Source organism: Passer montanus, unplaced genomic scaffold (genome assembly GCF_014805655.1).
Source record: "Passer montanus isolate IOZ18808 unplaced genomic scaffold, ASM1480565v1 scaffold9, whole genome shotgun sequence".
Classification (NCBI taxonomy): Eukaryota; Metazoa; Chordata; class Aves; order Passeriformes; family Passeridae; genus Passer; species Passer montanus.
Window position 1 is genome coordinate 7,347,945 of NW_024374367.1, and position 13,773 is coordinate 7,361,717.

General features: G+C 40.7%; 1 protein-coding gene across 1 annotated transcript in view; it reads right to left on the reverse strand.

Moving 5' to 3' along the window:
• Positions 1 to 13,773, reverse strand: part of UROC1 (urocanate hydratase 1) — a 37,134-nt gene that overhangs the window by 18,764 nt on the left and 4,597 nt on the right. Inside the window, exons 2-8 of the mRNA XM_039695534.1 lie at positions 11,569 to 11,699; positions 8,920 to 9,013; positions 8,410 to 8,469; positions 6,003 to 6,131; positions 5,273 to 5,334; positions 4,314 to 4,380; positions 3,627 to 3,770 (exon numbers count right to left, since the gene is read on the reverse strand). Of these exons, the coding sequence (XP_039551468.1) occupies positions 3,627 to 3,770; positions 4,314 to 4,380; positions 5,273 to 5,334; positions 6,003 to 6,131; positions 8,410 to 8,469; positions 8,920 to 9,013; positions 11,569 to 11,699 (687 nt within the window). The remainder of the gene's footprint in view (positions 1 to 3,626; positions 3,771 to 4,313; positions 4,381 to 5,272; positions 5,335 to 6,002; positions 6,132 to 8,409; positions 8,470 to 8,919; positions 9,014 to 11,568; positions 11,700 to 13,773) is intronic.

Consider the following 13,773-nt stretch of genomic DNA (forward strand, 5'->3'; position numbering starts at 1 on the left):
CTGAAATTGTATAAGAGGTAATATAAGCATTAAGTATTCCTATTGTTTCTTTTCATGATTATGTTAAAAGGCAAAAATGCTTCAAATTTATTTTTGAAATCTAGCTATTTTTTGTGAAAATAATATTTTTTAATAATTAAGAAACTATTTTCATTGATCAGCCCAGAGAGACATTTCTGCCAGGTTGCCCAAGATGAAGCCATGGTTTGCTGAATAAAATTAACCCTCACTTGTGTTCTTGGACACTTGAAACCTCAACCAAATATGGAAAGAAAAATGGAAAGTATTTTTTGTCCCAGCTGCCTAATGCCACTGAAAAATAGCACAGAGTAAAACAAAACTGTGTCTTAATTCCCTCTTGCTTGAACTTTGAAGCTCCAAACAAGCTGAATCCCAGATCTGCACTCTCTTCTGGGCTCAGCTTCTGTGTGTGCCTGAGAGACAGCTGGATAAAAATATAAATGGATGGACAAACGATGGAGGCTTTGGCACAAATTCCATATGTCCAATGTACAAGCTTGCACATCATTAATACATTTATAATGAGCTATCAGTGGCATAAGGCAAGAGGCAAAATTAATTTAAACCCATATTCTGTGGTAGCAACAGATTTAAATCCCCCACAGTGATGTGTGTGCATGACAACACATAACCTGGGCATCTTCTACTATTTCATTAAAGCATTTTTGTACTTCTCTATAATCTTGCCCCATTATTTTAATTCTTTCTCATTAAGAAGGTATTTATATGTAAATTAAATAAATTTTGTATTCAGGAGTTGCTTGAACACCAGGAAACCTTTTCTTTCCCAATTATTCTTAGCATGGGACACCATCCATCATTTTTCACATCAGTAATGAAATATCCTTCCCAAACCCCAGATTATGATAATGACAGTGTCACTGCCAATGGAATTATTCAATAAAGTCAGGTGCCATGGGGGACAGCTTCTTCTGAGATATTTAAATCAGCACAGGAGGAACAATATTAAGTGGTCTGTATGAATTACAGGAATTGGGTTCATTTAAATCCCCACATAACACAGATCAGATCTATTTAAATGTTACCACATCCTACATATTTTACTTTAGCTCCCTCTGACATTCCTAGTCTTTCACGGACTTGCTGGATCAAGAAAACTGGCTTCCTTTGAACCACACTTTCAAAAATATGCTCATTTTTGGATCAGCATCTCAGTAATTTAAAAAACTGCATAAAGAGGATGAGCTAATGTTGCCCCAGAGAGCTCAGTGCAGCTCAGAGGAGATATCTGGCCCTCCACACAATTATTTCGTAAAATTACAATCAGCTTCCTGTCAAACAGGAGAGGTAAAATACTTGCAGCACTAATCCCTTCTGTCGGAGCTTCGGAAGCCCTGGCTGACAAAATGATCTCTTGCACAATTCAGTGTCATTTGCATAAATAGTTCCTTAAATAAATAATATGTACATATATTTAGCTATCCACATGTGCTCCTGAGACTCATTTCCGACAAGGATCATCTCACAGGAGATAAAAACCAGGCCAAATTCAGTCCCCTGAACAAAATCATCTGCAGCCATAGAGATGAAAAGGACAAAGGATGGCTGTGAATGGCATTCACTGAAATCTTGCCTTTGTATTCCAGCATTTGAAAGACCATGATGACAGAAGACTGAATAAAGATAATTTATTCATTAATAATTTATTCAATAGTAAATTGAATAAATTTATTTTATCTGCAGGGAGTACCTGATGAGATCTCCAATACATGCAAAACCCAGATGCTAACAAAACCATCTTTGCACCCTTCCTGTAAAGCTGATGAATCCCAAGCCTTCCATGAAAGGCCTGGGGCAGCCAGAGCAGCCAGGGTTCCAGCAGATGACGTGGGCAGTCTGACCCACTATGTTTTGAAGTTTAATTGTAACTAAAATAGATCAGACTGTGATATTCTTTCCACTGCAGTGTGGCATGCCCACAGCAGAGGTTTCCCAGCTAAATGTCTGTAAATTACTTTAGCTGAGAAGGCCAAGCTGCCCCTCCAGTCAGCTCTGACTGGGGCTTAGCTCTCAAAAATCCCTTGTGAGGAGTAGCAGGAGCCATCACATACAGATGTGCAGAAAAACCCAATGCATTTTGGTCAGCCTTGGATCTGCTCATCCGAGAAGGTTTCTCCAGTGTATTGAAACCAAAGCCAGTCATGAGGAAAGAAATGCATGGAAAGTTTAATGTTTCTGCATTGTCAATATCACTAAATGGGAGGTGAGGGTCAGAAGTAACACAGGGTCCCCTGGCAGGTGCAAAGGAGAGACACTTCCCAAAAACCTGGCCTTTTAAAGCCATGAGCCAGTTATCAGTTGCATACTTTTAATCATAATTAACATAATTCAACCACCACAAACCACAATGTGAATACATGATGGTGACATAACTTTTCTACCCCTAATTCAGCTGAGTGTCTTTCCCATAGTCTTTGTCTTACTTAGCCAATCTAACAGCCATGATTTTACAAGACCTCTCTTTTACAAAGCCTTACTTATCTGTAACAACTAGGGATTATAACTACCATTTTCACAGAATTGCAGAGCAACAATCTCTCCTAAAAGTTGTTGCAGTGTTTGTGCACTCCTCCTTCCATCTGGCTGCTACAACAGAATCCTGGGATAAGCCTAAGAACTGAGAAGGGCAGGTATTGGGAAAACCTAGTGCTACCTTTTTGTGTGAAAATGTAAGTCACTCAAGACATGCAGGCACATATACTTTACCAAATGATGATGTTTGTGTTCTACATTAGATGATACTTAAGGATATCTGTGGATCCAGTGGATCCTGTCATCCACTATGCTAATTGCATGGGCATTAGCAGTCTTCCAATCACAAATCATTATTAGATTCTCTTTGTTTATGGGAAGAAATAACTGGATATTTTAGCATGTTAGGAACAGAGAAATTTCCCACAGACTCTCTACAAAAAGACACACCGTGGGAGAGCATTGGGAACAAGGAAAATGGTACTACAGAACTTCTCCCACATCAGCTTTTTCTCTCAGCTGAACTCACCTTCATTGCCTAAAAACTGTGATTCTCATAAGTGCTTGTGATTAACCTCAGAAGTCAACTTAAAAAGTCCCACTGACTTCAAGGAATCACAACATCAAGCACCTTCATTAGTACCCATCTTGATGAGTGAACAATGCCAACATTTTTAATGGGTACTTCCTATTGCATCTGATAAGGGTGCTGGAGGATGGAAAGGTTAATCAAAGTTAAATAACATAACTAACACATTCTTAACATAGACTATTTTTGGCATAAGAGAATGCAGTTCTCATGGGAATTGGCTGTGGAGATTACACTTTTTCACACATGAAATGAGGGTAGTTCAAACACTGGGAATGGCTCATCTGACAGCATCATTTGTGAGGCAATTGTAAGTCCCTATCCTTGCAGTCTGATCCAATGAGCAAATGAATAGAGAGTGGAAAAGCACTGAAAAATGTTCAGTAATGGAAAAAAGAGACATATCTTAGAAAATAGTATATTTTCTGAGTTTGGCTTGCCAGGGTTACTTCAGGAACCTGTCAGATCAGAAGAATGGGGGTTCTGACTCACGTGAATGACAGAACGACAGCGCTGCTCTCACCTCTGCAATGATCCCCACGCAGCCAGCAATGACTGCAGCCTTGGCCTGGGCCCCGCTCATCCCCCCGAGGCCAGAGGTGACAAACACCTTCCCAGACAGGTCCTCTGCCCTCAGGTACCGCCGGCCTGCGTTCAGCACTGTGAGCTGCACACAACAAACACACCCATCACCAGCAGCCATTCCCGCTGGAGTCCTGAAATTTAAACATCTTCTGTCCCTTTAGCAAACAGACTTTGAAACTCTGGGGTTATCAGCACCACTAAACACTTTAATCCTTTAGGAAGGAAATATGTTTCAAAATGACGTTGTGAAACCATCTGTCCTCATTATACTTATTTCTCTCACCACAAAATAAAATAATCAGTGGTTCCCAACACACTGCTCTTGAGATAGAGAGACTTAAGGGTGGCTGCAAAGGACAGCTAAGGAAAACAGCCAAGAAAATGTTTTTCTATAACACATCAATTCATACTTCACATATTATAGCTGAATATGAACTCAGATTGAGACCTTGATTGGAAATCCCTTCAAGTCTGTGTTCTGGATAAGACATATATAAGTGAAAAAAATTTTTATGGAGCAGGAAATAAGAATTTCTTTAGTTGAAACAGGTCCTCTCACAGCAATCCAACCCACTCCCATAGCCAGCCCCCACAGGTGCTGAGAGAGCTTTCCCCAGGTCCTTACCACGGTCCCATGGACTATTCCCTGAGGCCCAATGTAGCAGTAGCTCCCTGCAGTCATCTGGCCATACCTGGGGACAGCAAGGAGCACAGTGACACCACACATTGCTCAGGCTGCAGTGGCACTTGCACTTGTCCACTCGTGTTTCCAGTACAACAAAAACCCCTCTGTGCTTCACTTTGTGGTTAAAGGTCTGCTGTTACCAAATTCTCAACTAAGAGTTTTACCATTAGCAATGCAACAACAGTTCAAAAATACATGGATCAAAACCATAAAAAATGACTGTAAACATGTCTTGGAGTTCAGCACAGTGACTGGGACCAAAGGACACTCTTTTTCACCTCACTGGGATCTCTGTGTCTCTGGGTTTCAGTGCACTCCTGCCTCCCAGACACACGGCCACTGTGGGAGCTTGGAGACCAGAATGGTTGACCTCATTCATACTAAATTCCCAGAGAAGTGGGACAGATCTTTGGCTGTTTGATTTGTTCTCTCCTTGGTCCACAAAAGAATGATAATCTTGTGCTCATCAACAGTAGAAGAGTATGCAAAAATCATTAAAAAATTATCACTTTCTACTTCAAAGTTTCTTTTAGCATGAAAGGATGTTTTATAACTTGTGTTTTCCATAGACTGCAAAAAAACCACTGAAAATGAGAACTAGCAAGTGCTTTGAGTGGGTTATGATTAAGGCTTCAGGCCATTGTTCTGCCAAGTCTCACACATAAACATAATATTAATTCCTAACAGACCTCAATTACATCCTTATATATGTGGCTGAACATAACTCAAACTCTGAAGTAATTCCATTTAAGTGTGCATTAATGCTCTGCAGCATCAGTACTTTATGCAGCACAGTTGAAATGCATCTGCATTAGAAATTTTCACCAGTCACTGCTTGATGTCTGAATTATATTTTAGTCAAGTATTTGATATATTTTAATAGTGAGTTATCTTCTTACATTGTTACACCCAAAGCAAACATCTTCTCATATTCATCTCTGGAGGAATAGTTGGGAATAACCTGAGAAAACAACCAAAATAAAATCCACATAAGCAAATTAGAGATTTAAGCAGGTCTTTTAAGCAGACTGAACTTCTTTAACTATTTTTATAACTATTACATACACAGAAAAACAGTAGAAACAGGAGGAGTAATCCAGGTGTTTTATTTCATGTATTCTACTATTAGAAAAAAATATGTCCAGTCTTCCTGGCACTGTGATTGCCATACAAGTTTTAAGGAGAGCAATTCCCCAGCCACAAAACTAACCTGCAGGGGAATGGAGAGTGAATGGATCAAAAGACTGGCCATGAACAGTATTTCCACTTGGTCACCCTGCCTTCCCAGCAAAGCAGTTCAGATATCTGAGCCTCTGATTAATAATCATGTTTGCTTACTGAGGGCTTTGAAATCTTCCAGAGTGAGCCCAGATGAACTGACTGGGACAAGGAAGTGTCTCAGACTCAGTCAGAACTGAGGTTTTCTAATGAGGAGAAGGTTGTTCCCTCCATCACTGCAGATCAGCACATGTGAGGGGACAACAGGTGCGCTGGAAAAAAATGCTGCAGAATTTGGACTACAGATTCTCCTGTGTGTTGCAGTAAATTCAGACAGCATAAATCATATTTTAACTCAGCCAACACTTGAGAATAAAATAGAATAAGAGAGAGCAAGATGCTAATACCCACCATGCCATTGGTAATGACTAAACGAGGAGCGCGCTGGTGGCTGGGGAAGAGCCCCAGGGGATGCCCACTGTACATCACCAGTGTCTGCTCTTCTGTCATCTCTGACAAATACTGCATTACCAGCCAGAACTGAAATGAAAAGCAAGGAAAAGAGGGACTTTGCGTCTTACATTTCCTGGTTTTTGTGAAGCTGCTCATCTTGGAGAACGAAGGCAGCAATAGAGATAACGAGGTGCATTCACATATGGAATAACAGAGCTCTCAACACATTCTTGCTTTCAATGAAGTCTTTTAAGGGATATCAGTCACCAGGAAACACAAATCATCAACTAACAAAAGTCTGAATAAGTTCCAGAATAATTTCTCCAGTACAAACCCCAGATATCCTTCACTTTTAAAGCCATTCTAATTTTATCTTGAGATTAACCACTTGTATTTGGCACTTTTCTGGCAATCCTTCCAAGGCCAAACTGCAGAATTTTCCCTATAGAAGTGATTAAATAGTCATGCTTATTGTTGATCCTAATCTGAAATGCAGCATTTTCTAGTGCAATAAATGGTTTTTATAATGTGCACTTCAAAATGAAATAGCTTTTCTTCTCAAGGGAAAAAAACAACAGCTTTCATTGTGGACACAGAAGAAAATCCAGGATGCATCCTGGAGTACACAAATGTATTTCAGCTTTGTCTGCATAATTCAAGAGTTACTCTTGATTAATGCCAAAATGTACACTTGGACCATCTAATTTGACTTTAAATTTAACTTTAATCCATCATTGTCTATGACAAAGACCATTAAACTCCACAGGACTTCAAATATATGTTAACTAGGCCTGTGAGAATCTTCCCCATGCAATATCGGAATTCAAAAATTACTTGAAACTATAGTTTCTGTAGGGACACAAAATTTTGAGGGGAAAACATCCCCCAGAATTGCTGATCAAAGAGGCAGCAGTGTCAGTGACAAATAAACATAGGCACTTAAGCTCTGAGGCTGTGATCAGAATTGAAAATGGTACAGATTTGAGGCCAGTCCCTTCTAACACACCAAATTCCCCAAGCTGCAGGTTCAGTTGAACAGAAAAGATTTAGTCAAGTTACTGTCTTGCTTTTTATGGTTTGTTTTATGAAAAATGTTGAATAATTGAATTCATGTCATAGGACAGAACAGGTGCTGAACTCTCAACTCCCTAGCAGTGTGGGAAAAACATCCTAATAAAACTAGAAGCTGCAAGATGAATGGGTCTTTTGGCATTGAAAGGCATAACTAGCAAGGAGGAAGACCTGTAAAGTTAGCTCTGGACATAGTTCTTTCATTTGAAATTATCCAGAAGAAAGCACAGGTCTGCATGGATTATATAACCCAAACTGAAACTTTTTACTGTGAGTTTTGCAATGCTAGAATTTTTTAATTTTTTAATGCTGTTTTCAAGCTACAAACAGAATAAAATGTTCTGTGGTAATCATTCATGTGATTGCTACTCTAAGTAAACAAAAATAAAAAGGTTTTGTTTGTTCTGCTGTGAAACAACTGCAAGTCATAGGACTGGCTTGGATGAAAACAAGAGAAAAGAATATTTCTGATTTTGGCAGCACTTCTACCTCACCTTGCAGCCCAGCAGCTGCCTAAGGATTGTCAGACCAATAAAGGCCAATATATAAACTGCTGGCACTGCTCACCTCAGAAATGCTATAACACTCAGAGGTAACAGGCCATAGTTAACTGGCATTTATTAATTAATGCATAGAATAAAGAAATTGTGAGCATTGCCATGGTATAAGAGAACAGAGATTATACAAACACAATTTAAAACATTCTTTGATTTTCGAGAGGCTTTTAACCACCTGCCATTATTCTTAGAAGATAAAGGCTAATGTCCATAGTTCAGTGCAGCATGAACTGGCCAGCTAGCACAGATATTAACAACTAAGCTGATTTACTTGGAAAAGTGACTCAGAATTGCACATTGTTCAATCAAAGCCTTTTTTTATTCCACTACTTGTGAAAAATGTTGCAAAAGTGCAAAAAAATTAAGGATACTTTTTTTTTTGTTTCCTAGATCTAGACACAAAAAGATCTGTGCCAAATACTCAGGACCATCCATATGCATCAAAGAAAGACAAAGAACTGGCCTTTTATCATCCTACACAGAGTGCTTTCTATTGCTTTATTGTGTTTATGGTGTCATGTATGGATTTCTGCTGGGCTGCCTGTGCTCTCCTTACTAAATAAAGCTCTCTCCACCTACGCAGCTCAGAACTGAGCATTCCCCTATCCAAACAGGATGTTTTGGAGTATTTTAAGGCAATAACTGCCAAGAATTATCCCAAAGTGCTGAGCAGAATGTGTGTGGGGGAGGGTGAAACTGGCTGTGTGAAGCAAATTGCAAACCCAGCAATGTCCTACCTGTGCCCAGTTGCTGAAGACCTGCCCATTTCCTCCATAAGTGACGAGCTCCTGAGGAAACTAAAAAAGGCAATTCAACATTAAGGCAAGCACTTTTCTCAAACCTTTTACTGTATCTCTGAGATATTTTTGCCATCTCAGTAATAAATCTTTTCTAGAGGTTATTGCATCACAATTCTCTATGTTCTTGAAATCAGGAATAACATTATGAAAGTGGTAAGTTAGAGAACAAAAAATTAATATTATTTTTCAAAATTAAATGTTTGTTACTGTAACACTGTTGCTGGGATGAGCTTCCAGAGACACAGGAAGCATCAGCACTAATTTTTCAATGTAAATTATAGAAGCAATGTAGCAAGAGCTGAGCTCTGTGTTTCAGGCAGTGACCAAGCTCCTGTATACAGTGCCTGTATGTCTAAATTTATCAGTATTTATGTGAGAACACATACAGGAAGTATTTTGCCAATTTGCTGCTGCCTATGAATCCAGATTCCTTTTGCTCTACCTTACCTGAGCCACGGAGGGATCCAGATTATTCATGATCATCAGCATGATGGCAGCAGCTGACTTGGTCTTGCAAGGGTATTCTCCTATGGGGTATGCTCTGAAAGGGTAGGCACAAAAATTTAGATGAAAAACTCTAGCTCACAAGAGCAACCAGAACAACACACCCCACACAAATATCTCTGCATGCCAAGGATACTCAAACATGTCTGGGTTGCAGGTTTTATTCAGGGGGAAAGAGTAAAGGAAAAAAAGCACAGCTCTGAAGTTACATATGGACCTTAACAGGCAAAGCAGGTTTTAGCTATTATCAGAACTAAGCAAAACCAAGAAATTGCATTTGGCTTATCATTTGCTGAATTATTTAATCACAATTGATAAATGTGGTGGCCAAGAATGCTCATGGCTTTTTAACTGCATTTTTTTCAGGGGTGGTGGAAGTGGCCTCTGCAGCAGTTGCCAGCCCAAGCAGCCAAGCCCTGCAGTGCCAAGGAAAGCAGCACCACTGGAAGCTGCCTCCAGGCTCATCCACCCCGGCTATTTAAGATTGTATCTAAGAAAAAAACAGCTTGAGTTTCAGACTCCAAGAAACTCTCAAAAACTGAACAACTTAAGAGAAATATGGGCCACTACAAAGCACTTCATCCACAAGCTGAGAGGTGAGACATGGGAAACAGTCTCAAAGTTATCCCAGCTCAGGTGTCCTGGCACTGATGCCCTTAATGCACCTGCTGTGATCATTTCACTGTCATCTTCTCCTCCACCATCTGTTTGTGTAACAAATTGCTCTAAAACTTCTACTCTTGGATTTATACTGCAGCTGCTTAGGGCAGGGACAGTTCCCTTGGTGTGCCTGCACAGGTTTTAGTACAATTGTGCTGAGGCCTCTAAGGTATGACACCTGAAGGAAGTAGAACCACTGATCAGGAGTTTCAGTCCTTCCTTTTTTGTAAGCAACACCAAGGATGAAAATTCCTAAAGAGGGACGGGATCTTTTAGCATGGTTTCTAAGTGATCTGCCTTTTATTGGATCTTAGATATCAATTGGCTGGACACTTGCTTTGTGCAGGGAAAGTTACACTAAAAAGGTCAGGCTGAAGTGTGCCAACAACAAAAAAAATAATTGGATGTCCACTGCCCAGCTCATGAGCCAAGATCTGGAATGCATATTCCACAGATTCAGCAAATGGGCTCCTGCCATGATCCCATGCACTTTATCCTGGCTTTTTACACCATGATATTAAAACAAATGCCTTGTAGTCATTGCCAAACCAGGAGGGAAAGCCTTTGAGTTTTTCCACTATGCTTTTTTTATTAGGGATTTCTGCTGTTCTAATCTTGATAAAAGAGCATTTCTGTGGAATGATACCAATTCATCAAGAGGAGATAGTTACAGATAATATTGCTCAGAACATAAGAAACCCAACATCAGTTGAGTGCTCTGGCATAGGAACATGACTTAAATGGAGCCATGGTCCCTGGAACATACAAAACAAAAATCAAATACTCTCAGACTAAAGAGATCAAAAGGCATTTTCTCTTTGAGAGACTGCAACAATCTATTAGAAAACAATCAGTGAAATGATCACAAAATAAAAAATACTTGAAGTTATGAAAGAATCCCTGATGCCAGTGATGGAAACAAGCTGCTGGACTGTTTCATCCAAGCCCACTTGGAAGGTGTCACCATCTGTAGTTTAGTACAGGGTCCTCTGAAGTCCAGCTCTGAAAAACCTTTCAGATAGTCTTCTATTTCTCCACTCCTTAGCTGAATTCTGCAAGAGCTCACTCCAGGCTAATATGAACAGCACAGAAACATGGTTGCCTGTGGAAATCAGAGTGCTTTCTATTGCTTTATTCAGATTTCTCTATGGACATTAACCAGGCCCCTGCTGATGCGAAAAGGAATCAATCAGTCTAAAAAAAGCAGCCAGCCCCTGGCAGCCCTCACTAAATCTGTTCTGCTTCACAAACATTAGACCCAGCAGCTCTAGAATGAAGGGATGGTCCAAGACCAACAGGCACAGCTTATTACACACCAGGGTCACCTAAAGGTTCCAATGGAAAAAATGTACTGCCTTACTTTTCAAGCCCAGAGAGCTTCCTCTGCTCTGAGAGCATGCCCAACCAAGCAGCCACTCACCTGCTCTTACTCCTTTGTTCAGCTGGGACTTGACTTGCCCAGCTCAGAACTATTGCAAGTTTCCTGTCAGGGTTGTCATTGGAGGTCTCTGAGTAAAGGCTGGTCCCTGGAAACCAAGCCCTGCCATGGGGCAGAGAATTTGGGATCCCTGTGTGGGGCATAGCTGGGTTTGAGCCACACACACAGCCAGGCTCAGTCCCTCACCTGTGCTGACTGAGCTCTCCAGCAGTGGGACTGCCCAGGCCCACCACAGCCCATCCAGAGGGAACACTCTGCTTCCCTCCCAGTCCCATGGAGCATCCCCAAACACACAGTAACCCTCCCTGGAAATGAAATCACTGCAGTACACAGAACATCCAAATTATCTGGAGATGAGCTTCATTAATATGTTATGAAAACTTCTACAAGAGGGAAATTAGGATGCATCAAGGCCACTCTTTAAAGGTCAGCTCCACAGGTGAAAGCTGGCAAGAAAATGGCAGCTAATACAACATGAACCACCCAGTCCTCACCTCATCTCGATATCTGGGCAGAATCTGTACATATAGATGTGGCCATACAGCCTGAGCTCTTCAGCAAATTCCAGCGCCAGCTTCTTTTGGATTTCAGGTGGGAAATAACGCAAGGCATTGCGCAGAGCCAGCTGCCAAAACACACACAAAAATAAACAGGGAAGAGAAAAAACGAGGTACAAGAGAAATGGAGGTAAGTGGGTGGCCCTGATCTTTGACCAGACTCAGCTGGAAGCCTGCCTAAGCTGTTGCAAGGACAATGCAATGCAAAAGGCTAAGCTCACACCAGGGGAGCTTCATCCCTGCTTCCCTGCTGAATGTTTCTACCTGCATCTTTCCTTGTGGATTCAATTGGGGTAAACATGTAACCACCCCCTTCCCACCTGCCTCCCCAAATCTGCCTGGACAGACCTTGGGGATTTGGGAAGTAGTGCTCAATCTTATCAATATCAGACAAGGATGAATTCTCTCTCACTGAACCATTAAGGAAACATTGTTTAGAAATCCTTAAAACTAAGTCCCTAACTCCAAGACCCTGAAGATCCTACTGTACTTCCCATTCAAAACGGGACCTTAGTCCAGAGTTATGTGACATACTCCCAGATGAAGATGTTTGTGGGCTAAGTTTTATTGCAGATTCACTCCATTTAGCATCCTAATGTATTGCAGAGGGTGTTGGGTTGCATTATTTTATTGATGTTACATGTATCACTTCCAAATTAGCCAAAGTGATTAGTAGGCAGTCAGCTAAATCCTGCAGATGACACTACGTGGCTCACACTCCCTATTGCCTTCAAAGACATTAGCCATGGTTTGCAAAGTACAATATGTCCTTTTGGATGAAAGAGCCCATAAATAAATCACTATCTTTAGTAACAGCCTGCTAAGGCATGTCTCTGTATTCTGTGTTTCACTTGATTAAAACCATAATGAGAACAAAGATTTTGTCATCTTTAAATAGCCAATTTCATGCAAAGATCTTATAAGTTCCCTGGCAAATGGCAACACCATCCAAAGGACTTTTAGATTAAAAGTTCCACAAATCATATGGAATTTCATATCTTCCTTTGGCTGATTTTTGAATGGCTGTGGAAAAGATAGAAAGGGATCAAGTTTGCTTCCCAATCTGGTAGCAGCTCAGTTTTTGAGAGGGCTGAGCAGAGATTTTGTGACTCCTAAGTTCAGTTGTGGAAGCAAGTGTCTCCTGGAGGGGTGAAGGGGGAACTGTAGTGCAGATACCCAGAGCAAAGGCATCTAGAAACATCCAGTGTAATTATCATCCCCAGCCACCCTGGCAAGCAATGCTAGAAAGCTCCACAAAACCCTCAGCTCAGCAACAAAACCCCTTATTCACCCTGTCCTTGGTCTGGCTGTGATGGTTGGAGCTTCAGCCCCTTCCTCTGAGCACTCTGGTCTCACATCCCTTGGAGCAAAAGGAACAATAAAACTAAAATGTCTCATAGTGAGAGAGGTTTTTGTTGGCACACCTGCTCCTGAGCAGGCATACAGCTCCAAGATCAGTGAGGTTCTGCTGATTCACCTGAGGGTCAGACCAGCAAAATCCTACAAATTAGAATTGCTATTCCACACAGAGAATGGTGAGGGGGAAAAAATCTATTTACCAGATGAGAAAATGTGAATTCTATCTTCTAATACCACTTCATTCTTCTCCAGTTAGATAAGCAGTAATTTTCAGGGCATGCTATTCATAAACACAAAAATCCCACCTATGTTCACACAATGACAAAATACACAGGGATTTCCAAAGTCAGTCTCAGAGCTGAGCAGCGATCACAGGGGGTTCTCGATATGAGACATTTCTAAAGCAAAATAAAATCACCTGCACCCCTAAAACCCACAGGCAAACACTGGTATTTTGGCTTCCTTATGAGAACTACAGAGAACTATAAGGCTTGCATTGTGGCAAGGATCACCCACAGTCTCTGATCAATATATTATTTGCATTAAAATGAAACTGATGGGCAAATATTTTTCTTCACCATTTAATTCAAGCAAGGAAAATCTGGTTTGATTTTCAAATAAATTCACTTAGACTAAGCCTATATCCTATTAATGTTACACATTATGAGAAGCCTGAATTTTGATGATGCAAACATTAATGAAACATGAACCTGAATGTTAGATGAAATGTGGGAAAGGCACCTTGCACAGACAATAGAGGTCTTATAAAAGAGGATTAAGACT